Raw genomic sequence first — 26334 nt, 5'->3', positions numbered from 1 at the left:
TTGAAATAATTATGATTTTTTTAAAACTTGATATAATTAGTAGTCATGTGCAGGCCAAAATCTGTTAAAGCTGCTAAATATATGGTAATAATTTTAATTGGCCACTGGGCCACATTATGGACACCCCTGTTGTAGTTATTAGTGTTTAGTGGTGTCTTTTTTTCAAAGTCATCATGAAGAGTACAATTAAATGTATAAAATATGTTAAAAACAGCATAATTAAAAATGTTATCATGCAGGACTATGGAGCTGTTTCCTGTTTCAGTGTTTTTTTCAGAATATTTTGTATCCTTCATTTCATGTAGACAGAAAAAGCAATATTATTTAATGCGATTTAGCCATATCGCCCAGCCTTATTTAAAATTGCTGGCAGCTTTGCATGTAAATGAAAAAATATTCTAAAGCTGTTTATAAATGCAAGGCTTCCTTTGTTTGGCAATAGTTAGCGTGCCATCTGGTTAGCACGAATTACGCTTGTGTTTATAAAGGCTGCTAATCGCAGAGTCACAAGTGATAACTGACAGTGTCATTTGTTGTAAGACTATTTTTATTGTCTCTCTATACCCCTTTCATGCCATGTCATCCTTTAACCCATTGATGCAGCTGACTTTCTTTGTACTTATTTATTTTATTACTAACCATCCACTGCAGGTGACAGTTCTCAAAGTATTACAATGCCACTGCTCAGTTGTCAAACAGAGGTTCAGAGCTACAGACCAAAAGGTGCAATATATAGAAATTCTAGATTCCATTAACCTGGAGTGAGTAGTTGACCTGATAGTGTGTGCCTTGTGCTCTTTTGTGCTCTAACGTCTTGTAAGACCCTTCCTTTGCACTAACAAACACTAACCACAAAACAACCGTTTCAAGACCAAGTTTTATAGCTAAATTTGGCTTGTGATCTTGATGCAAACATTTATACTTCACCTCATTTGTTACATAAAATTAGTTGTGTTTTTTTTTTATATGTTTGATTGACATGTCTGAATATGTTGCTGTGCCTTTGGCGTGATGCTATGAATAAGGAATGAGTGATACGTTGAGAGAGTGTGTGTATGTGTGGGTTGAACTGTGGCAGCATGCGCCATTAGGTGTAATTTGTCTGGCCTCTGGACCATCTTTGCGGTCTCGATCTCCCACCCACGCATATACCAATATAGTAATAGCAGTTTTCACACAGTGTGTTGAAAAGAAACAATACAGAGGTGCCCAAAGGTCAGAAAAAATATTTAATGTTAAGTTCCAGAACATGCATTTCACTACGTGCTGCAATGCGATCAGCTGGATAAAAAAAACATATCTGGTGAAAACTGCTTCTGTCTGTAGCTGATACGATTATGAATGTTTGTCTTAATGCCTTGGTACAATGTGTGTCTTACATTTTGTCTTCCTTCCCTTTGTCCTTTCTCTTCTTCCTGTCTCCTAATTTTTCTATTAAATTCCTTTCATTTAATCTGTTTTCATCGCCTCAACCTATCCCGTCCTGGCCCACTTTCCTCTCTGTTTTTCCTTCTCTTTTGCTGTTGGCTCAGACCTCAAAGACATTCACAACAATAAGAATAGATACTTGATAGCCTCAGAGAACCAACGCCCTGGCCATTTCTCCACAGCCCCTATCGGTTCCTTGACAGCTTCACCGTCCTCTGGCTTGCTGTGCAACCAGGGGGCTCTGCAGTCGGTCACCAGCATCCAGGAGCGCATCATGTCCACTCCCGGTGGAGAGGAAGCTATTGAAAGACTTAAGGTACCATGAATTGATTAACGTGGACCCCGACTTAAACAAGTTGAAAAACTTATTCTGGTGTTACCATTTAGTGGTCAATTGTACGGAATATGTACTGTACTGTGCAATCTACTAATAAAAGTTTCAATCAATCAAAGGTAAAGTTGGATTGTGGTGTCCAAGCATAGACTCTGAGGGTCCCTAAAAATGAACAAGTGTGATGTATTTTATTATGCTTAAACCCTCTTCTCCTCTTCTTTACTGGCCAATCACTTTCCGTATAACACATATAAATCCCAGAATTCAGCGGTGTGTTTTTGCATAGCTGTGCTTGTTGGCAGTTTAGTCAGTAACTCTTTTTTAATCCAAATTATTCCTTTATGGCCTTTTATGTCTAAGTTTTTTCTATCTTTATGATTGCTTAAATTTCATTGTAAATCAAATTAAGGATATTTTTTAAATCCCATTATGTAATATCAAATCCTAAATAGCCCTTTGCCAGTCCGATTTTGCTCAGTTGACTTTATATTATGCAGGCAGTATAATCTCAATCCAGAGCAGTGCATAAGATTGCAACCGCTAACTATTTGCAGTTGCCATGGTGACCGAGGTGCCCACTCTTGTCTGTCATCAAAATGACGTCAAGCTCTATTGCAGATATTAAGGAAAGGGCACAAAAATAACTCCCAATTTATTTCTTCTCAGTTTAAAGAAAGGCACATTATGTTCAAAGGTGGAGCACATATTTATAGAGTTTGTGTTTCCATTGCAATAAAAAAAAAAATGGCATGATATCCAAGCATAGACATCCAATGTTAAGCTGTTCATCAACATTGTGAGAATAATACATGTTTTTTTCCAGACAATTTCACATGTTGACTTTTGTGTTTTAGGAGTCTGAAAAGATAATTGCTGAGCTCAATGAAACCTGGGAAGAGAAGCTGCGAAAGACTGAAGCAATACGCATGGAGAGGTCACTATCAGGACAGTCTTATTATTGCTGTATTCAATCCATCTTGTGCTAACTGACACGCACGCACGCACACACCATAAGCTTTGTTTAATCTTTACTGCTATGCTTTTTATCCCAGAATACACGGTATCACATACTTTTCTCTAACATGTAGGCTAATACTCACAATAGTGTGTATTTATTTTGACAGTATACAACATTTATTGAATATTAGTTTAAAAAAACATTCTGTTCCCTAATAGGGAGGCCTTGCTTGCAGAAATGGGTGTGGCAATACGTGAAGATGGAGGCACTTTGGGTGTCTTTTCTCCTAAAAAGGTAGGCCAGCCATTATCAGACAACTTCACACTACAGTGGAACAAGTGAGACATGTTTCCAGATTGTTTTTTGTTGTTTTTTATTCACTCCTGTCTGTCTTCGCTTCCTCTTTCTGGTTTCATGTGGTATTGTGTTACTACAAAAACCCTCCATGCACCATCTTTGATTTTGTCACTTTTCATCTCGTCTCTTATCATTTTGGCTTTCTTTTCCCTTCTGATAACATGCCTCCTTCATGTACTCAGCTCAGCCAGGAAAGTCCATTTGATGAGCAGTTTGATTGTTGTCCCACCAAGAAGGTTTGTGTAGTCGAGTTGGCAGAGTAGTTCCCAGAGAAAGAGAGTAGTTTTAATGATAATTCTGTAATTTTTCCGTGTGGAACACCTGTAGTAGCTCTACAGCTCTAGAGTTCTATGTAAAATTAGACAAAACAACCCTTTTTTAGGTAATTAGATGATGATGTTATATGTTCATTTTTTACTGCATGGTACCGACCTGGGTCTAAATGGCTGTACTCGCTATGGATGCATTCATTGGAAAAAACAAGTACTATTTCTAGCACCTATTTATTAAGCCTGGGTTCCAAATATGCTGAGCCAGAACCACATGACTGAACCACTGCCCTGGATGCTGCAGTGTTACACGCTATATTCTCCACTTTTCTGCATTTTTATGTTTTTTGCTTCCCTCATTTACCTTTTGGATAAAATTCCTTTGTTATATGTGGCCAGCAGTCTCATGCTGAAAAGTAAATGAAGGAGACCCTCGTTCTAATCTCTTGTGGTTATTGGTAGTGTACTATATCTCATTTCGACTGATACTGATGGAGAAACCCAGCAGAGACATGCCAGTACTATGCAGTGGAAAAACTCATTAATGTTCCCTCGATTATTGATGGAGTTATGTTCTAGACCCCCCATGTATACAAACCCTGTTTCCATATGAGTTGGGAAATTGTGTTAGATGTAAATATAAACGGAATACAATGATTTGCGAATCATTTTCAACCCATATTCATTTGAATTTGCGACAAAGACATCATATTTGATGTTCGAACTGATAAACTTTTTTTTTTTGCAAATAATCATTAACTTTAGAATTTGATGCTAGCAACACCTGACAAAGAAGTTGGGAAAGGTGGCAATAAATACTGATAAAGTTGAGGAATGCTCATCAAACACTTATTATTTGAAACATCTCACAGGTTAGCAGGCTAGTTGGGAACAGTTGGGTGCCATGATTGGGTATAAAAACAGCTTCCCAAAAAATGCTCAGTCTTTCACAAGAAAGGATGGGGCGAGGTACACCCATTTGTCCACAACTGCGTGAGCAAATAGTCTAAACACTTAAAGAACAACGTTTCTCAAATTTAAATTGCAAGAAATTTAGGGATTTCAACATCTACAGTCCATAATATCATCAAAGGTTCAAAGAATCTGGAGAAATCACCCCACATAAGCGGCATGGCCGGAAACCAACATTGAATGACCGTGACCTTTGATCCCTCAGACGGCACTGGATCAGAAACCGACATCAATCTCTAAAAGATATCACCACATGGGCTCAGGAACACTTCAGAAAACCATTGTCACTAAATACAGTTTGTCGCTACATCTGTAAGTGCAAGGTAAAGCTCTACTACGCAAAGCGAAAGCCATTTATCAACAACATCCAGAAACGCTGCCAGCTTCTCTGGGCCCGAGATTATCTAACATGGACTGATGCAAAGTGCAAAAGTGTTCTGTTGTCTGACGAGTCCACATTTCAAATTGTTTTTGGAAATATTCGACATCGTGTCATCTGGACCAATGGGGAAGCGAACCATCCAGACTGTTATCAACGCAAAGTTCAAAAGCCAGCATCTGTGATGGCATGGGGGTGCATTAGTGCCCAAGGCATGGGTAACTTACACATCTGTGAAGGCACCATTAATGCTGAAAGGTACATACAGGTTTTGGAACAACATATGCTGCCATCTATGCGCCATCTTTTTTATGGTGCCTCTGCTTATTTCAGTAAGACAATGCCAAGCCACATTCAGCACGTGTTACAACAGCGTGGCTATGTAAAAAAAGAGTGTGGGTACTTTCCTGGCCCGGCTGCAGTCCATACCTGTCTCCCATTGAAAATGTGTGGCGCATTATGAAGCGTGTATCACGACAGCTTAAACCCCGGACCGTTGAACGACTGAAGCTCTACATAAAACAAGAATGGGAAAGAATTCCACTTTCAAAGCTTCAGCAATTCATTTCCTCAGTTCCCAAACGTTTATTGAGTGTTGTTAAAAGAAAAGGTGATGTAACACAGTGGTGAACATGCCCTTTCCCAACTACTTTGGCACGTGTTGCAGCCATGAAATTCTAAGTTAATTATTATTTGCAAAAAAAAATAAAGTTTATGATTTTGGACATCAAATATCTTGTCTTTGTAGTGCGTTAATTAAATATGGGTTGAAAAGGGTTTGCAAATCATTGTATTCCGTTTATATTTACATCTAACACAATTTTCCATCTCATATGGAAATGAATGTTTTATGCAATTTATGTTGTTATAATCCCTCCTTTCTGGACATTCAAAGCGCTTTGCAGTGAAAACCGAGAAGCCGTCATTCATGCACTTTGGTGGTGGTACACTACATCTGTAGCCAGAGTTGCCCTGCGGTGGACTGATGGAAACACGGTTGCCAATTTGCGCTTAAGGCCCCTTTGACCACCACCAAACATTAATTCACATTCTGCATTCTTTTAGCATAGCAATGAGGAAGTTCTCCTTTTCTCGAACGGTAAGAAGCTTCCTCTGGGACTTGGATTCCGTGCCAGAAGCCGTTTGGACGACATTGTAGGGCTTCGAAAACAAACCCCGTTTCCATATGAGTTGGGAAATTGTGTTAGATGTAAATATAAACGGAATACAATGATTTGCAAATCATTTTCAACCCATATTCAGTTGAATATGCTACAAAGACAACATATTTGATGTTCAAACTGCAAAAAAAAAATTTTTTGCAAATAATTATTAACTTTAGAATTTGATGCCAGCAACATGTGACAAAGAAGTTGGGAAAGGTGGCAATAAATACTGATAAAGTTGAGGAATTCTCATCAAACACTTATTTGGAACATCCCACAGGTGTGCAGGCTAATTGGGAACAGGTGGGTGTTATGATTGGGTGTAAAAGCAGCTTCCGTGAAATGCTCAGTCATTCACAAACAAGGATGAGGCGGGGGTCACCAATTTGTAAGCAAATTGTCGAACCGTTTTGGAACAACATTTCTCAACGAGCTATTGCAAGGAATTTAGGGATTTCACCATCTACGGTTTGTAAAATCATCAAAAAGTTCAGAGAATCTGGAGAAATCACTGCACGTAAGCCATGATATTATAGACCGTTGATCCCTCAGGCCTCACTGCATCAAAAACAGACATCAATGTGTAAAGGATATCACCACCTGGGCTCAGGAACACTTCATAAAACCACTGTCAGTAACTACAGTTGGTTGCTACATCTGTAAGTGCAAGTTAAAACTCTGCTATGCAAAGCAAAACCCATTTATCAACAACACCAAGGAACGCCGCTGGCTTCGCTGGGCCCGAGCTCATCTAAGATGGACTGATGCAAAGTGGAAAGGTGTTCTGTGGTCTGACGAGTCCACATTTCAAATTATATTTGGAAACTGTGGACGTGGTGTCCTCCGAAAAAAAGAGGAAAATAACCATCCAGATTGTTATAGGCACAAAGTTCAAAAGCCAGCATCTGTGATGGTATGGGGGTGTATTAGTGCCCAAGGCATGGGTAACTTACACATCTGTGAAGGCACCATTAATGCTGAATGGTGCATACAGGTTTTGGAGCAACATATGTTGTCATCCAAGCAACATTATCATGGACGCCCCTACTTATTTCAGCAAGACAATGCCAAGCCACGTGTTAAAACAGCGTGGTTTCGTATTAAAAGAGTGCGGGTACTTTCCTGGCCCACCTGCAGTCCAGACCTGTCTCCCATCGAAAATGTGTGGCGCATTACAAAGCGTAAAATACGACAGCGGAGACCCCGGACTGTTGAACGACTGAAGCTCTACATAAAACAAGAATGAGAAATAATTCCACTTTCAAAGCTTCAACAATTAGTTTCCTCAGTTCCCAAACGTTTAATGAGTCTTGTTAAAAGAAAAGTTAATGTAACAAAGTGGTGAACATGCCCTTTCCAAACTACTTTGGCACATGTTGCAGCCATGAAATTCTAAGTTAATTATTATTTGCAAAAAAAAATAAAGTTTATGAGTTGGAATATCAAAAATCTTGTCTTTGTAGTGCATTCAACTGAATATGGGTTGAAAAGGATTTGCAAATCATTGTATTCTGTTTATATTTACATCAAACACAATTTCCCAACTCATATGGAAACGGGGTTTGTAGATTTAAAAAGTTGCCAGAAATAACAATTAAACACACAAGCAGAACAAAGCATAGCAGAGCTACGGAGCTAAAGCAAAGAGGAGGTTAATGTGGCTGAGCGAATCAGCTGCTAGGACAGAAAACACAATGCTCCATAATTTGTCTGCCGTCAGCCAATGGCGTGCCATGTACAATGTCATGCGGGTGAAGGTTTCATTGCTGCATGTGATTGACGGCTGGTAATGTCGATAATACATGTATATAAAAACACCAACACATATTTACAATTTTAAATTCTGCGATGCACTGAAACTCTAGTAAGTGAAGTGCAAAGTGGCAAGGAAACACGGTTGTGTCCATCATCCTGACTCGACTCGTACCTGCTGGTCAGAGTTGCAAACACAAACTGTTTTTGGGCGGAAACATTTTTTTACGTTGTAGTTCCACTTTCCACTGCTGTTAATCATTTTTTGTTGTTTTCCCATTTGTATTCACATCCATCTGTATTCCATTCTTTTTTCCCTTTCACGCACTGCTGCTCCATTGGTTAGCAATTCACTGAGAAACCTTGCGATCTCTATACAGACTTTAATGGGGTCTTCTCCCCAAAGAAGGTTGGTTGTTTCAAGACTGTATGTGTTGTGGTAGCTCTAACTAATCATAGACAGTAGCTTGTCTCAGCACTTGTGTGGATGTGACCATTTAATAGTCATTTACAGGTGAAACTCAAAATATTAGAATATCTTTCAAAGGTGCAGTTATTCCAGCAATTAGATTTACAAGGTGAAACTAATATATGACAAATGCTCATAATGTGCACTTAAAGATATATTAAGCCTTATTTTGATGTAATTTTGATGATTATGGTTTAAAGCTTATGAAAACCTCAAATCAAAAATCTCTGAAAAGTTTGTGTTCAAAAACTGTAAGCCATGATCATCAAAATTATAAGAAAGAAAGGCTTGACATATTTCACTTCGCAGGAAATAACTTTATATCATATTTTAATTTCACATTTAAAATGTAATTGCTGACACAAACGTTTGCATGATATTCTGATTTTTTTTTTTTACTCTTACCTGTATATTTCTATAAAACTTTGCACATCATAACTGCTCTGTGGTTACCATTTCTGTAGACTCCTCACCTGGTGAACTTGAATGAGGATCCTCTCATGTCAGAGTGTCTGCTCTACTACATCAAAGATGGAGTTACAAGGTAAAACAAACTTAATTTAATGCCTTGAAGATAACTAGAAAAAGTTTTGAATATTATTTAGGTATTAAAAAAAAAAGTGAAACTGTACACTTGGACAGTCATATATTCCGCCTCAAATTTTAGCCTGGGTATTGTTTTTGCCATTTTTGTATTTCCCCTTTTTAACTAACCATGTTACGAAATATAATTTGCCATCTCTAATGGTGGTAAATAGGTTTAGCAACCTCTCCTGTCTTTGATTAGTGGTGACGCACAAAAAAACTGCCATATACTGGCTACAAAAATGCTTCATTAAGACTAAGGGAAAATCTAAAAATACTGTCCTTTACTTTTTCATCCTTTAATCTCCTGAAAGATCCTCCCAGTCCCATCCCATCCCACTACCAATTAATGGCGGGCTATAGAAACACAGATTAATCACCCATTGGATTTAAGAGACCATATAATGTCAAACGCTGACTTTTTGCAGGAATGTGAAGTGTTCACCCTCTAAAACTGGCCTTTTTAATCATTTCAGAGTGGGACAGGCTGATGCCGAAAGACGACAGGATATTGTTTTAAGTGGCGCTCACATCAGGGAGGAGCACTGCATTTTCCACAGCGAGAGAAATGCCAATGGGGATGGTGAGGCACCATGTTGTAAAGTGTACTGCTTTCACAGTTTAAGGTTTATTGACTTGTATTGAAATTGCTGTAGTCACATTTTTGTCAATGAAAGTATTTGCAGATTGAGTGTCTTAAATATTGTGAAAAATAAAATGATGCGACCGGATATCCGGTTACACAAGTGAGTGATTTGCCTGCGTCGGTAGCTGCGACTTCAATCGATAACAATCAGCTGTGAGTGCTTACATTAATCGTGCGTAGAAACATAGATCAACGTATCGCGCGGAAAAAAAAAAATAAGTTGATGGGTTTTGTGATTTTGCCTTTAAAATAACGTGAGAGTCCTCATCCGAGTAGTTTTCATCAGTTTATGCTCACAAACTTAGATTGCAAAAGTGTAGTCTAAGGGCTTGATATCAAGGTCCTAACTATTCATCCTCTAACAAGAATAGCCTATGCACAGGAAGGAATGCTTTTGTTCTTTTGAGATGTAAAAATCTCCTTCAACAAATGTTAACCATAGGATCGAATTGTTCACACACCGTATCAAATATTATCGAATCGTTCTGTTTTTAAAATGTATTTTTAATTGTATCCTAACCCGTTTATCTAGGTGAGGGGTCTGCAAACTACGGCCCATGGGCTGAATCTAGCCCACCGGCATTCCACAATCTGGCCCATCGGACATTCCAAGTAAAAAAAATAATAAACCTTATTTTTTATTTTTTAAATCTGTCCTGTCCAGCTGCTCAGGCAAATCATATTTTTGATGTAGATGCCCATGTCTGCAGCACCGATTTACGTTACAAAAATAAGTGTGCGATGGTTCTCTTGCTGTTTGTATTTGACGAAGATGTTTATTGAATCGTCTGTCACAAAGAAATGTAAACCCTACTAATTGTGTATTGTTTGATGTGTTTTTGCTGAAGTTATCGTCATGCTTGTGCCCTGTGAGAGATCAGAGACCTACGTCAACGGCAAGCGTGTTGAAGATGCGATCCAACTGCGCTCAGGTGCATTCATTTTGAATGAAACATTTTTCTCAGTTGTAATACTACTACTAGTTTGGCTGTGAATCTTTGGGTGTCCGACGATTTGATTCAATATCGATTCTTGGGTCACGATTCGATTCAAAATCAATTTTTTTTTTTCAATTCAACACGATTCTCAATTCAAAAAGTATTTTTCCCCAATTCAAAAGGATTCTCTGTTCATTCAATACATAGTATTTCAGCAGGATCTACCCCAGTCTGCTGACATGCAAGCACAGTAGTATATTTTAGTAAAAAGCTTTTATTATTGTATAGGTCAAAGTTTTATCAACTGATTGCATTAATGAAAAATGTGTTTTAACTATTAGACGAACCAAAAATATGACCTATTTTATCTTTTTGAAAATATTGGACACAGTGTGTTGTCAAGCTTATGAGATGCGATGCAAGTGTAAGCCACTGTGACACTATTGTTGTTTTTTTTATTTTTATAAATGTCTAATGATAATGTTAATGAGGGATTTATAATCAATGCTATGCTGAAATTATAACTAATATTGATACTGTTGTTGATAATATCCATTTTTGTTTCACTACTTTTGGTTTGTTTTGTGTCGTGTATGTGTCTTCTCTCAATTGCTCTGTTTATTGCAGTTCTGGGTGTTGCTGGGTCAGGTTTGGTTTTGGAATTGGGTTGCATTGTTATGGTATTGCTGTGTATTGTTTTGTTGGTTTGATAAAAAAAAATAGATTTTTTAAAAATGAGAATTGATTCTGAATCGCACAACGTGAGAATCGCAATTCAAATTCGAATCGATTTTTTCCCACACCCCTAACTACTAGCCTCTCCTTTTTGCAAATACAGTCTTTTCACACTTACTTCATCCACATGCACAATTTCAGGAAACCGTATCATTATGGGAAAGAACCACGTGTTTCGCTTCAACCACCCCGAGCAAGCCCGGGCGGAAAGGGAGAAAACACCAACGGCTGAGACCCCTGTGGAACCAGTGGACTGGACCTTTGCTCAGAGAGAGCTTTTGGAGAAACAGGGAATTGACATGAAGCAAGAAATGGAAAAAAGGTAAACCGTATGCTTTCAGTTGTTGTGTGGCATGACATAATGTGTTTTTCAAATTGTACAATATCTCTGGCCAGGCTTACTGAGATGGAAATCCTATACAAAAAGGAGAAAGAGGAAGCAGACCAACTTTTGGAGCAGCAGCGATTGGTGAGTTCAAAGTGGCTGGTGTTTTTACACACTGATTTAGTCTTTTTTTGTAGAAAGGGAAGCGGTTAAGTGGGTTTCAGCAACACATTCAATCATTTGTGTGACTAAGGTAGCTTTGTGAGTGATACAGCAATATTACTGTACGTGAGACTGTTGTAGTCAGCGGCCCATTTGAATTACTTAATACTAATTCTCACACTGAGCTTTGGCACTTTTGAGATGTGTGTGTTTGCACCACTGCATGTCTGTTTTTTTTGCATGGAAAACTTCTTGTTTGAAGCACCTGTAGCAATTTCATGGAGCAACAGTTAGAATGTAAAGCTTTCCTCTTTCCAAATCCCTGTTCCACTTCTCTCGCAATATCTGTAGCGTATTTGAATCTTGCACAGCAGCATGTATTCTTAATTGTATGGAAATTTGGTGTGAAAAAAAATACGTACATTTAATTGTGATCAGAATCCAAACATGCATAAATGCTGCTTTTGCACGGTTCATGCCTAATAGCATGTGTTCTTAACTCATTGAGGGCTCGTTCTGGACTCAGTTGCAGTATTTACTGTTGAGCTAGTAGACTTTTAAGGTGGCTGTAAATTTGCATCTTTGACTAGAATAGTTTTCTTGCTCTTGAGTTTCATCTCTTCAATGCAGTTGATGCCGTGCACAATGCATTGTGATGACAAAAACTCTTGCTGTAGTTTTTGGCAGTGACAATGTGGTTTCTCATTGACTTCTTTGGTTACCCATGTTCGTGAGCCTTATCTGTGCACTGAGGCTGACGGGCATCGCCCTCAAACAAACTTATCACTGCTCACAGCTGAATCGATGTATTACAGACCTACAGCATCATCTCTCATGGCTTATAGCAACAGGTGTTTGGCTCCAAAATTTCAGGGACAGAACATTTTTCCTACTGTTTTAGCCAGTTCTTTACTGTAATATGCAATAGCTAAAATATCTACACCCCAGTGGTTGTGATCTGTAATGTTATTTGTCTACCAAAATGAGAAACTGCATCCCATTTTTCTACTAACATTTTTTTGTTGTGAATTAACACTTACCTTCACCACAGTCTCTTGTAACATTCTCTTCTGGCTTTCTATTCAGCTCCAAGAACACTCTCTTCTAACTAACCTCTAATACTAAAAAATGCTGAACCCCTATGGACTGAATGGGGGATGCTCCTAAAGTGACATGCATGCAAGCTATCTGCAAGTAGCATTTTCTCCAATAACTACTCTGGAGAGGAATTTGACAGAACATTAAAAAAGGGCTCGAAATCAGCGGCTTCTGTTCTCTGTTGCTATTTCTTTGCTCGTTATTTAAATCCACTTTTACTTTCAATATCAATATGCAACATTGGGAGCAGTATTGTTAAAGCTTAGACTACCAATTTAGGGATGCTAGCAACATTATTTGTCACTACAATCGATCGTTTCTTTCAGATTGTTTCCATGTCAAATTATAAAATGTATATGTCCACAAAAAAATCTTAGACTTGAAATAGAATAAAGTCAATGGAAGCCACTGTTTTTTTGTTTATTATATTTTAAATTATATCATTCTACTTTGAATGATGGTGCATGTTGCCATACGTCTGGTAAAGTAATGATTTGTGCAAACTACAGTGGTGTACCTCTGTGTATGTTATTAATCCGTTCCACAGGGTCCGTCAAAAACCGAATCAATTTCTCTCTTAAGATATAATGTAAATCCAATTAATCAGTTCCAAACGCCCAAATATTTAGCACAAAACACATTATATATATACAAAATATAATGAGTTACACCTACAGAAAATATTTGTAAATACATATAAATGACAAATGAAATGATAAATAAACATAAAACATCACTAAGCTTTTATTCGATACTCTTGATAGCAGAGAAGGTGAGGACTGGAGAGGGAGGAAGGGAAGGGAGAGCCACATGTTTTTTGCTTCAAATGTTTTCTTTAATTCAATAATGTTTCTCACATTTTTATACCTATTATTATACATATGTTATATGTTATGCCTTCGTTTTTATCGAAGTGCTGACACTTGCACCCTTTTTTAGCCTAATTCTGGTTTATTTTGAAGCATACTCAATGAAAAAACAGAAACTTGTGTTAGCAAAGAACTAAAGGTCAGCTGGTGATGACGACATAGAGGGGCGACCGAGCTCGTGGAGAATGATTTCTTGGTGTGAGTTGAAAGCAGGATAACAGCCACGTTGCACTCATGTAGTTTATTAATAACACGATAAGACTGAGTCACCAACGATATGATATGCGAGCAAATTGATTAGTGATGTTGTTTAGTTCATTCAGTGCGATATTTGACCGTACGATAACTGAGACAGTATACAAAAAACGAGTCTTATTTATGACAATAATATTCCTTGAAAACCGAATTTATAGAAAGCCGATGCATACAAGAAATGAGGCACCACTGTATATAGATAACATTGTTAAGGTTCCTTTCAAAAATCGTATAAACTGCCCTGAGTAATTGACATTCTGATTTCCCATGTTGCATATTCATACGTTTGTATTCATTCTTATTTTTTCAAAAAACGTTTTTCATTCTTCTTTTGGTTTCACATTGTAATTTCTCCTTTTTTGGGGGGCACCATTTGGTTTGTTTCCTGTGTTGTTCTTTCAAGGATGGCGACTCTGATAGTGGGGATGACTCAGATAAGAGGTCTTGTGAGGAGAGCTGGAGACTGATCACCTCCTTGAGAGAAAAGCTGCCCCCCAGCAAACTGCAAACTATAGTGAAAAAGTGTGGATTACCCAGCAGTGGTAAGAGAAGAGAGCCCGTTAAAATGTACCAGATCCCGCAGCGGCGCCGCATCACCAAGGACTCCAAGTGGGTGACCGTCTCTGACTTGAAGATCCAGGCGGTCAAAGAAATCTGCTATGAAGTAGCTCTCAACGATTTCCGCCACACACGGCAGGAAATTGAAGCTCTTGCCATTGTGAAAATGAAGGAGCTTTGCGCCAGCTACCGTAAGAAGGACCCCAACGAGCGGGACTCATGGAGGGCTGTGGCTCGGGATGTTTGGGATACCGTGGGGGTTGGCGATGAACGTATTGAGGACGTGATCACTAATGGCTCTCGAGCAGGCGGGGTTGTCATGGATGAGCTTAAGGTACATATCGATAAGCTTGAGGACATCTTGCATGAGGTGAAGAAACAGAACAACATGAAGGATGAGGAGATCCGTGCTCTCAGGAATAAGATGGTGAAAATGGAGAAAGTGCTTCCACTCATCACACCGGACGGTCAAGAGAGACCTAGTACAGAATCTCAACCTACCACTGAGAGTACTCTGAGCCCTCAACCACCTGTGCCCGAAACATCAGATGCAGAGAATGGAGAATCCCAAGCGGGCCAAAGTGCAGGCGATGACTCCCCCCTAAAACGAGGCCACATGCGTTGGATACGCCAAGAGCAGCTGCGCCTTAAGAACCTCCAGCAACAAGAGATCTCAAAGCAGCTCCGCCGCCAGGCTGGGCCGCACCGATTCATACCGCCAGAAGACCGAAAGCTACGTTTCCCCTTCAAGAGTAACCCCAAACACCGGAACTCGTGGAGCCCTGGAACCCATATCATTATCACAGATGAGAAGGTAATTGAGCTAAAAGTGCCAAAAGAAGCTGTAGAAGAGGAAGAAACTGAAAACCAGGTTGCAGATGGGGGACAGTTTCAGGAAAAGATAGCTGCTTCTGTAGTAGAGTTCACTCCTCCATTGGCAAGTCCATCAATCCAGTGGCAAAACAAACCTTTTGAGCAGGTATTAAACCAGGGTCAGAGACACAACTATAGGAATAACCACCATCAACAGCCCCACGAACGAGGCCGCAGCAACTCTTTTAACACCCGTCAGCAGCCTTCAGGCTCCACAGAGCACCTGCAGCAGCCTGACGCCAGCCGGAGGTACACACAGGCTTTTTACCAGCCCCGCCACCACCACCAGAACCAGCCTCTTTACCCCCAACCTCTCCACCAGCAGCCGTGCCACTATAATAGCACAATGTACATGGATGGCAGCTTCAATCTCTACCAGCAGTACCATCAGCCTGACCATGCCAACCATCCAATTAACTTTCAGGCCCCCCCTCGCATGCGCAGGCAAATGTCTGCCCCAAATCTAAAAGCCAGCAGAGAGACAGTGGTTTAGAATTTAAATTCATTCTAGTAGGCAAAAACATTACAGATCACAACTGCGCATACAAAGACTGTTTTTGGTTGATCCAAACATGTATGTATTATAAAAGTGATACTTTATCATTGTCATACTATTTTATCACAATACGCATGCCATAAACACTGTTCATTCAGTCATACTTTTGATTTGCCAAATGTGTCTTCATGGTTCACTTTCATTGTTTACATATTTGCCATTTAATTGTTATGGTTTTTAATTTCTAATTATGTGTAGCCTCTTCAGTATAAACACAGAAGTGTCAGTTTTTTTGCTGTAGTTCACAAATGTAGACCCCAAAATCCTTTTGCACCTATCTCTTTCCTTTAACCATGCAACAGAATGGTCACATTAGTTTTATTCATGTTGTTATGAATGCCTTTGAACCTCAGTTTGATTGAAAATATTATGTTTTGTAAATCCTCTAATTAGAACTGTATTTACTGTCTGTAAACGCCATGGGGGAAGCAAGTGTTAATTGGAGAGAGCCTATTATTTCCTAAATTAGAAAACTTGTAGCTTATTGATGTTCCCGAAATAATTTTGAGGATGCGTGATAAAGTGGAAAGGAAAATGCTCAGCTAGCATTAAAACCGCAACCAGCATTTTAAAATTTATGCAGAGGTAGATAAAGCGGCTGACCACTTATGGATGGTGCTTCAAATCCAGCTATTGCTATGTGTGTTGAGTTAGAAACACCACACCCAAAGGTATCCTACAGCCATGGCTGTTAAGCGCTAATTAGAAGCCCAGTTTTTGTACACTACACAACTGGTGTGTATAGGAGATTGCGGCTTATTCAGTAGAGGTGTTTTCTAAAAAAGAATCAATGAAAATAGCGTATTTCAATGCACAACTTGAAAAGTGCTCATTTATGTCTTCTTTGTATACTTTTAAGTTTGGTTCTTATGCACAAGGTTTTAGGCTAAATTCCATTGCCTTTCAACTATGACCGTAGATCCATTATTATATACATTGATTTAGTAATCTGCAGCTTGCTTGATAATGTTTTTGTGGTGGAATTTTAATATGCAAGTAAATAGTAAACTCTTTTGCACCTTATCAGTTGTGGACACATAGTATCATTTAATGAAGGCCTTAGTGTAGGCCTTCATTAAATGATACAGTTAAGTAAAACAAAACAAAAAAAAATTGGCAACTCATGAACCATAGAGCATGTGAGGATGAACATGCTACCGCTTGTTTTTTTTAGTGTTTTTTTTTTACAAGTAATTGTATACTTCTATACTTCTCTTTTGGATGCTTTTTATAATGAGGTTACCGAAAGGCACTATCAAATCTGATATCTAATTATCTTATATTGTACAAAATTGTCTCAAATGTCTTCTCTCCCTGTAAAAACTACAATATATGCGCTTAGTTTACCTCATTATGTTTTCTTTTCATGCAATCTTAATTTTTGATGAGGGCCCATGATGAACAGACTTAAGATGAGCATATACCTAATGACGGATGTTGTCAGTCTTCCTCACTGTTCCCAAAGACTTGCCTTAAACATCTTGAAGGGAAAAGGGTGTTGACCACTGTTTTTAAATGCATCACATAATACACAGTGTTGAACCCAATGTAGCCTTAATAAAATGTTTAGCCAGTGCCTATTAGCAGTAACTCTGCCTATCAGTGTCTTCAAGTTATCCTTACTATGCCTTAACTACACTGTAACAGAAACCAAATGATATAACAATGGCTTATGCAACACCTGTAGTCTGCCTTCCCTGCGCTGACAATATTTTGCAAGCAATAACTTACATCTCCTTAAATTTGTAAGTCAAAATGGCTATCTTTAATATTTGCACTGGCGCCATTAGCTGCCAGGTAAGCTGGAATAAAATACCTAATGTACAGTGTAATGTTGTTTTGACATTTTGAAGTATACATGTCTGTTGTACATCTGCTGTTTTGAATTTGCATAATCAAATTGCCTCACGGTAGTCGTACTTGGTGCAAACATTGTTGTACGCAGTATTTGAAAGAATATACTGATGTCTGTGTTGTTGGAGACTCATTTGCAAAGTATTACTGTAATAAAATGACATGCTCTAAGCACATGCATTTGTTATAAATGGGAGTGATGCTGTTTTTTTTCACAACCAAAACACAACCATGGAATTATATTCTTATTTTAAGTGGGGAATCGTGTAAGACAAAAAGTATTGTGAATTTTGGAAATTGCCTTAATTCCTTGAGTAATACATTCCAGCCACACGTAGTCACTGACCTAGAACATTTTCAATGCAAAGGCTGGAAAAAGTCTTGAATGCTGATAGACACTGCTCTAAAGGTAATCAGGCTTGAGGATGTATACATATATGTATGACTCACATCTTAACAACAGTGTCAAGCTCTGTTAATTTATTAACTTAGGAAAACAAATTTATATAACTGAGAGCTTTCCCTTCTGGAGTTGACTGACAGCTAATGCTAAAAAAGTGGCAGTTCCGATGGTGTCATGTACACAACAAAGGAGGTTTTTCATCCATGATCTCATAAAAACCCAGAATTTCAAAAAGCAACAGTTTGCACACCTCTATATTCAAAAGTACAGCTCATAAATGAGGGAAACATTTTCTCATATTTGGTGCTCATAAACATATTACTGCTATAACATCATTGAAAATTAGTAATGTCAACTGATACATGTGTATATCTGATTAATCACACTTGAATTTGGACTAATCATGATTAATCACAGGTTATTACTCGCTTACATATTTTCGATTGATTTACAAAAGAGCCTAAAGTTTGGACAATATACTTTTCTATTATCAGAATATCATCTAGGAACATTCTTTAATGTGCGTCATTTATTTGCTCAAAACATGCTACAGTACTGTTTTATCAAGTCCCGTTTTGGTGTATTTTGAAGTAGAATTTGCAAGCCATTGTTCCACTGACGTATGCATTGCCCTGATCAATGACCTTATAACAACTAGTGTCGCCGTTAAGGCAAAGGAACATGTGCAGTCAAAATAAATTGTGTGGCTGAACTGTGTGTATACATGATTATTGTGATATTTTTTTGTGATCAATCACCTAAGTTAACTGGTCATTTTTTCATAATAGGAGACTTATGTCAAGTAGGATCTGCGGTTGTCCCATTGTGCAATTTCCCACAGAATAATCGTATCAAAATGTGGTAATTTTAAAGGTATTAAAGTTGTACAGTGTGTAGTTATTTTATGTGTTATATTCAGTAATATTGGTAATACACAGACCTGTTTCTTTTTAGTATCACTTAACTGCAAAGCATACAGTTTTAGGCCAATGTTAGATTTAATGTCATATTCCACAACCTTATCTCTTGAGCTATTTTTATTTTGCAATCGAGATTTGAGCCCCAAACCATTCAAGTAAAATGCATAAAGATTATTCAATGTGTCAACTGAGGGCAACAAGCTGCAGTTTGTTGGTAGGAGTACAGGCAGGGAGGAGGTCAAATACAAATGAAAAGGCTGCATTCATTGTCTTTCCTCAAGACACTGAACAAAGACTATGAGGTCACCAGGACTGGAGGCTGTCCTGCGCTCGATGATGATGATGATGACGATGATGGCGCCCCTCATTGGATTATAGCTGACTGTGCTTCTACAGGACCTCACTTCTCTGCAAGCCATTGTTCCACTGATACACCCTTTGTTTCCAGCATCTAGTGCTAAATTAGTAAATAGTGTTCACTGGAAATTACATTTTATTTTATTTTTTAGATATTGAAGAACACTAATATTTTGCTGCTGTAGTTATGACGAGTAAGATGATCTGATCAAAATGTATTTGTGTGCTTTTTCCTCTCCACTGTGGTCATTCAGGTATATGAGAGTAAACTGCAAGAACTTCAAAAACAGGTTGAAACTCGTTCCCTGGTTGCTGAAACACCTGATGAGGAAGAACTTGAGGAAGAGGAGGAAGAAGAAGGTTTGTTTATATATTAGGTTAGGCTTGTTGTAGCTTAAAATACATTTTTCTTAAACTGTAAATCTGATAATACAGATTTGACTACTTAAAATGTGTATTAACCCATATCAGGCAAGCTTATTTCTTTTTTGACAAGGTTCCCAAGCGGCAACAGACATTAGTGTTTAGCATACAATAAACATATGCATGGACTCGATTCACACGGCCTTTATACTAATAATATGTTGACGCTTAGTAAATTAACAGTGGTTCAACATAATATTGCATTTTAAAATAACTTTGTAACAAGACTTTAGTGATATTTCAATACCATCTCATATGCAGAAAATAAATGAGTGAACTTGCTTTTGAATTTGTATAATATTCCCCATTTTTTGGACGGGGTTGTGTTATGTATTAGGGCACGGGTGTCAAACTCATTTTCATTGAGGGCCACATAGCAATTATGGGTGGTTTCAGAGGCCCACTCGTAACACTGAATAAATATGTATGTACAGTGCATCCAGAAAATATTCACTGTGCTTCACTTTTTCCACATTTTATTGTTAAAGCGTTATTCCATAATGGATTAAGTACATTTTTGTCCTCAAAATTTTATCCTCCATAATGACAATGTGAAAAGTTGTTGTTTTAAAATAATTAGCAAATGTATTAAAAATAAAACATCAGATGTACACAAGTATCCATAGCCTTTGCACAATATTTTGTTCATACACCTCTGGCAGCAATTACAGCCTCAAGTCTTTTTGAATACGATGCCACAAACTTGGCACACCTATCATTGGGCAGTTTCACGCATTCCTCTTTGCCCGTTCCTCTTTCCAGCACCTCTCAAGCACAATCAGGTTGGATGGAAAGTGTTGGTTTTCATCCAGGATGTCCCTGTTCATTCCAGCATAATCTTAGTCTAGTCAGGTAGGTGACCAATAACCCTATTGTCACTCTGTCAGAGGAAACCTTTCAGAAAGACAACCATCTCTGCTGCAATCCATGAATCAGGCTTGTGTGGTATAGAGACCAGACGGAAGCCATTTCTTAGTAAAAAGTTTGCCAACATTTACCTGAAAGACTCTCAGACCATAAGAAACACAATACTCTGGTCTGATGAGGAAAATATTAAACTCTTTGGTGTGAATACCAGGCATCATGTTTTGAGGTAACCAGGTACTGCTCATCGCCATGCCAATACCATCCCCACAGTGAACCATGGTGGTGGCAGCATCATGCTTTAGGGATGTATTTTAGCGGCAGGAACTGAGAAACCAGTCAGGAAAGAGGGAAAGATGAATGCAGCAATGTATAGGGACATCCTGGATGAAAACCAATGCTTCCCATTCAACTTGATGGAGATTGACAGGTGCTGAAAGAGTCTAAAAGAGGATGTGTTACTCGGCGTGGAGGAAGCCCGGGCCCCTCCTCCGGAGCTAGGCCCGGATGCAGGGCTCGTCAGCGAGCGCCTGGGGGCCGGGCTAGCCACGGAGCCCGGCCGGGCGCAGCCCGAAGAAGATACGTGGACGCACCATCCTCTCCGCCACGTAGGCCCACCACCCGCAGTCGGAACCAGTGGGGTCGGGTGCGCTGCCAAGTGGATGGCAATGAAAGTTGAGACTCCAGACGGACTAATTCGGGGGAACAGAGGCTGACTTTTGGGACGTGGAACGTCTCTACGCTGGTGGGGAAGGAGCCTGAGCTGGTGTGGGAGGTGGAGCGCTACCGGTTGGATCTGGTGGGGCTTATCTCTACGCATAGCAAGGGCTCTGAAACCACACTCCTGGACAAGGAATGGACCTTGTTCCCTTCTGGAGTTGCTCAGGGTGTGAGGGCTCAGGCGGGTGTGGGGATTCTCACGAGTCCCCGGCTGAGTGCCTGTACGTTGGAATTCACTCCAGTGGAAAAGAGGGTCGCCTCCAATTCGCCTTAGGGTTGGAGGGGGGAAAACTTTGACTTTTGTATGTGCGTATGCATCAAACAAGAGTTCAGAGTATTCGGCATTCTTGGATACCTTGCATTGGGGTCCTGAATTGGGCGCCGGCAGGGGATTCCATAGTCTTGCTGGGGGACTTCAACGCGCACGTGGGCAATGACAGTGATACTTGGACTGGCGTGATTGGTAGGAACGGTCTCCCTGATCTGAACCTGAGTGGTGGATTGTTAATGGACTTCTGTGCTAGTCATGGACTTGTGATAACAAACACCATGTTCGAGCATAAGGCTGCTCATAGGTCTACCTGGTACCAGAGCACCCTAGGCCAAAGATCAATGCTTGATTTTGTAATCGTATCAGCTGATCTGAGGCCATATGTTTTGGAGACTCTGGTGAAGAGAGGGGCTGAACTGTTAACTGATCACCATCTAGTTGTGAGTTGGGTCAGGTGGCGGTGGAAACCTCTGGAAAGACCTGGCAAACCCAAGCGTGTAGTGCGGAGAACTGGGAAAACTCGGAGGAGTCCTCTGTCCGGAAGGACTTCAACTCTCACCCCCGGCGGGACTTCTCTGCCATCCCTGTGGAGGTTGGGGATGTTGAACAGGAATGGGCAATGTTCAAAGCCTCTATTGCTAAAGCTACAGCTGCGAGCTGTGGCCAGAAGGTCCTAGGTGCCTCAAGGGGCAATAACCCTCAAACACCCTGATGGACAGCAGTGGTCAGGGAAGCCGTCCGACTGAAGAAGGAGTCCTACCGGGGTATGTTATCCAAGGGTACTCCGGAGGCCGTTGCAAGGTACCAACAGGCCGGAAGGGCAGCGGCCCAGGCTGTGGACGAGGCTAAGCAGAGTGTGTAGGAGCAGTTCGGGTAATCCATGGAAAAAGACTATCAGGCGGCACCAAAGTTGTTCTGGAAGACCATACGGCACCTCAGGATGGGAAAGCAGGGAACCATCCAAGCTGTGTACAGCAGGGATGGGACTCTACTGATTTCAAATGAGGAAGTCATAGGTCGTTGGAAAGAGCACTTTGAGGAACTCCTGAACGCAACTTCATCAGACACACCTTCCCTGACTGGAGCGGAGCCTGAGGATGATGGGGGTTCGACCTCGATCTCTCGGAGTGAATTCACTGAGGTAGTTAGACAACTCCACAGTGGCAAAGCTCCGGGGGTTGACGAGATCCGTACAGAAATGCTGAAGGCTTTTGGTGTTGAGGGGCTGTCTTGGTTTATACGCCTTTTCAACATTGCGTGGAAGTCTGGGACAGTGCCGAGGGAGTGGCAGAATGGAGTGGTGGTTCTCCTTTTCAAAAAGGGGGACCAGAGGGTGTGTGCTAATTACAGGGGTATCACACTACTCAGACTCCCTTGGAAAGTTTACGCCAAGGTACTGGAAAGGAGGGTCCGGCCGATAGTCGAACCTCAGATTCAAGAGGAGCAATGTGGATTCCGTCCTGGTCGTGGAACAACTGACCAGCTCTTTACTTTTGCGGGAATCCTGGAGTAGACCTGAGAGTATGCCTATCCAGTCTACATGTGTTATGTGGATTTGGAGAAGGCGTATGACCGTGTCCCCTGGGAGATCTTGTGGGAGGTGCTGAGGGAGTACGGGGTGACGGAAACCCTGCTGAGGGCCATCCAATATCTGTACAACCAAAGCGAGAGTTGTGTCCGGGTGCTTGGATGTAAGTCGCATCCGTTTCCAGTGGGGGTGGTCTCCGCCAGGGCTGCGCTCTGTCACCTATCCTGTTTGTGACTTTCATGGACAGGATTTCTAGGCAGAGTCGTGACCATGGTGGAGAGGGTATACGTCTCGGGGTCTAAAGGTTGCGTCACTGCTTTTTGCAGATGATGTGGTCCTGATGGCACCTTCGGTTTGTGACCTTCAGCTCTCACTGGATCAGTTCGCAGCCGAGTGTTCAGCGGCTGGAATGAGGATCAGCATCTCCAAATCTGAGGCCATGGTTCTCAGCAAGAAACGGATGGTTTGACAGTCCAGGTAGAGAACGAGACTATGTCCCAGGTGGAGGAGTTCAAGTATCTCGGGGTCTTGTTCACGAGTGAGGGAAAGATGGAGAAGGAAATCAGCCGGAGCATCGGAGCAGCTGGGGCAGTATTGAAGTCTCTCTGCCGCACTGTTGACGAAACGAGAGCTGAGCCAGAAGGCAAAGCTCTCGGTCTAACGAGCTATCTACATTCCTACTCTCACCTCTGGTCATGAAATGTGGGTCATGATCGAAAGAGTAAGATCGCGGATACAAGTGAAGTGAAGTGTGAAGTGAATTATATTTATATAGCGCTTTTCTCTAGTGACTCAAAGCGTTTTACATTTTAAAACACGATATCTATCAATCCATCAATCAATGTTTACTTATATAGCCCTAAATCACTATCTAAGTTACATTTAAACCAGTGTGGGTGGCACTGGGAGCAGGTGGGTAAAGTGTCTTGCCCAAGGACACAACGGCAGTGCCTAGGATGGCAGAAGCGGGGATCGAACCTGGAACTCTCAAGTTGCTCGCACGGCCACTCTACCAACTGAGCTATACCGCACCAAGCGGCCGAAATTTGTTTTCTCAGAAGGGTGGCTGGAATCTCTTTGAGATAGGGTGAGAAGTTCAGTGCCCCAAGAGAGACTCTGAGTTGAGCTGCTGCTCGTTCGCTTGGAAAGGAGCCAACTTAGGTGGTTCGGGCATCTCATGCAGATGCCTCACGAGCGTCTCCCTAGGGAGGTCCTCGTTGCACATCCCACTGGGAGGAGACCCTGCGGCAGGCCAAGGACCAGATAGGGGATTACATCTCCTCTCTGGCCTGGAAACACTTTGGGATCTCCCAGGAGGAAGTTGCTAATGTTGCTCTGGAGAGGGAAGTCCGGGGGTCTCTGCTGGAGCTGTTGTTCCCGCGACCCGATTCCGGATAAGCGGTTGAAGATGGATGGATGGATGGATGCAAAAAGGAATGGTTCCAAAGAAAGAAACTGCCCAAAGATAGGTGTGCCAAGCTTGTGGCAATGTATGACTTAAGGCTGTAATTGCTGCCAAAGGTGCATTGACAAAGTATTGAGCAAAGGGTCTGAATACTTATGTACATGTGTTTTTTTTATTTCATTTTTTATTTTTTATTTTAATGCTTTTTCACATTGTCACTACGGGGTTTTGTCTGTAGACTTATGAGGACAAAATGAATGAAATCCATTTTGAAATAATGCTGTAACATGACAAAATGTGGAAAAAGAGAAGCTTTGTGAATACTTTCCGGATGCACTGTAAATGTATAATTGCCTCATGATATTATTACACAATTGCCTTTACATTTGATTATACAAACCCCGTTTCCATATGAGTTGGGAAATTGTGTTAGATCTAAATATAAATGAAATACAATGATTTGCAAATACTTTTCAACCCATATTCAGTTGAATACACTACAAAGACAAGATATTTGATGTTCAAATACATCAACTTTATTTTTTTTTGCAAATAATAATTAACTCAGAATTTCATGGCTGCAACACATGCCAAAGTAGTTGGGAAAGGGCATGTTCACCACTGTGTTACATCACCTTTTCTTTTAACAACACTCAATAAACCTTTGGGAACTGAGGAAACTAATTGTTGAAGCTTTGAAAGTGGAATTATTTCCCATCCCTGCTTTATGTACAGCTTAAGTTGTTCAACAGTCCGGGGTCTCTGTTGTGGTATTTTAGGCTTCATAATGCGCCTCACATTTCCAATGGGAGACAGGTCTGGACTACAGGCAGGCCAGTCTAGTACCTGCACTCTTTTACTATGAAGCCGCGCTGTTGTAACAAGTGACTTGGCATTGTCTTGCTGAAATAAGCAGGGGCATTCATGATAATGTTGCTTGGATGGCAGCATATGTTGCTCCAAAACATGTAAGTACCTTTCAGCATTAATGGTGCCTTCACAGATGTGTAAGTTACCCATGCTTTGGGCACTAATGCACCCCCATACCATCACAGATGCTGCCTTTTCAACTTTGCACCTAGAACAGTCTTGATGGTTCTTTTTCTCTTTGGTCCGAATGACACGACGTTCATCGTTTCCCCCAAAAAAATTGAAATGTGGACTCGTCAGACCACAGAACACTTTTCCACTTTGCATCAGTCCATCTTAGATGAACTCGGGCCCAGCGAAACCGGCGGTGTTTCTGGGTGTCGTTGATAAATGGTTTTGGCTTTGCATAGTAGTTTTAACTTGCACTTACAGTTGCAGCGACAAACTGTAGTTACTGACAGTGGTTTTATGAAGTATTCATGATTCACAATATAGGGACGGCGTGGCGCAGTGGAAGAGTGGCCGTGCGCAACCCGAGCGTCCCTGGTTCAAATCCCACCTAGAACCAACCTCGTCACGTCCGTTGTGTCCTGAGCAAGACACTTCACCCTTGCTCCTGATGGGTGCTGGTTGGCGCCTTGCATGGCAGCTCCCTCCATCAGTGTGTGAATGTGTGTGTGAATGGGTAAATGTGGAAGTAGTGTCAAAGCGCTTTGAGTACCTTGAAGGTAGAAAAGCGCTATACAAGTACAACCCATTTATCATTTTTTTATTTATTCCTGAGCCCATATGGTGATATTTTTTACACACTGATGTCGCTATTTGATGCAGTACCGCCTGAGGGAACGAAAGTCTGTTATATCATTGCTTATGTTCAGTGATTTCTCCAGATTCTCTGAACTTTTTGATGGTATTATGGACCGTATATTGTGAAATTCCTAAATTCCTTGCATTAGATCGTTGAGAAATGTTGTTCTTAAACTGTTTGACAATTTGCTCACACATTTGTTCACAAAGTGGTGACCTTCGCCCCGT

General features: G+C 40.5%; 1 protein-coding gene across 29 annotated transcripts in view; it reads left to right on the top strand.

The window, feature by feature from the left end:
- Window positions 1-26334, top strand: part of kif1b (kinesin family member 1B) — a 131224-nt gene that overhangs the window by 67865 nt on the left and 37025 nt on the right. For 8 of the 29 annotated variants that reach the window (XM_061903906.1, XM_061903899.1, XM_061903907.1 and 5 more), the window contains 9 exons: window positions 1611-1744; window positions 2617-2696; window positions 2939-3014; window positions 8549-8628; window positions 9146-9252; window positions 10164-10247; window positions 11130-11310; window positions 11385-11457; window positions 19473-19578. In XM_061903906.1, the coding sequence (XP_061759890.1) occupies window positions 1611-1744; window positions 2617-2696; window positions 2939-3014; window positions 8549-8628; window positions 9146-9252; window positions 10164-10247; window positions 11130-11310; window positions 11385-11457; window positions 19473-19578 (921 nt within the window). Of the gene's footprint in view, window positions 1-651; window positions 724-1532; window positions 1745-2616; window positions 2697-2938; window positions 3015-3259; window positions 3314-7961; window positions 8025-8548; window positions 8629-9145; window positions 9253-10163; window positions 10248-11129; window positions 11311-11384; window positions 11458-14100; window positions 17730-19472; window positions 19579-26334 lie in introns of those variants that run through there. The other 21 variants (XM_061903885.1, XM_061903887.1, XM_061903898.1 and 18 more) reach the window with 7 other exon arrangements.

This window comes from Nerophis ophidion, linkage group LG06 (assembly GCF_033978795.1).
Source record: "Nerophis ophidion isolate RoL-2023_Sa linkage group LG06, RoL_Noph_v1.0, whole genome shotgun sequence".
Lineage (NCBI taxonomy): Eukaryota > Metazoa > Chordata > Actinopteri > Syngnathiformes > Syngnathidae > Nerophis > Nerophis ophidion.
This window is presented reverse-complemented; position numbering and strand designations above follow the sequence as displayed.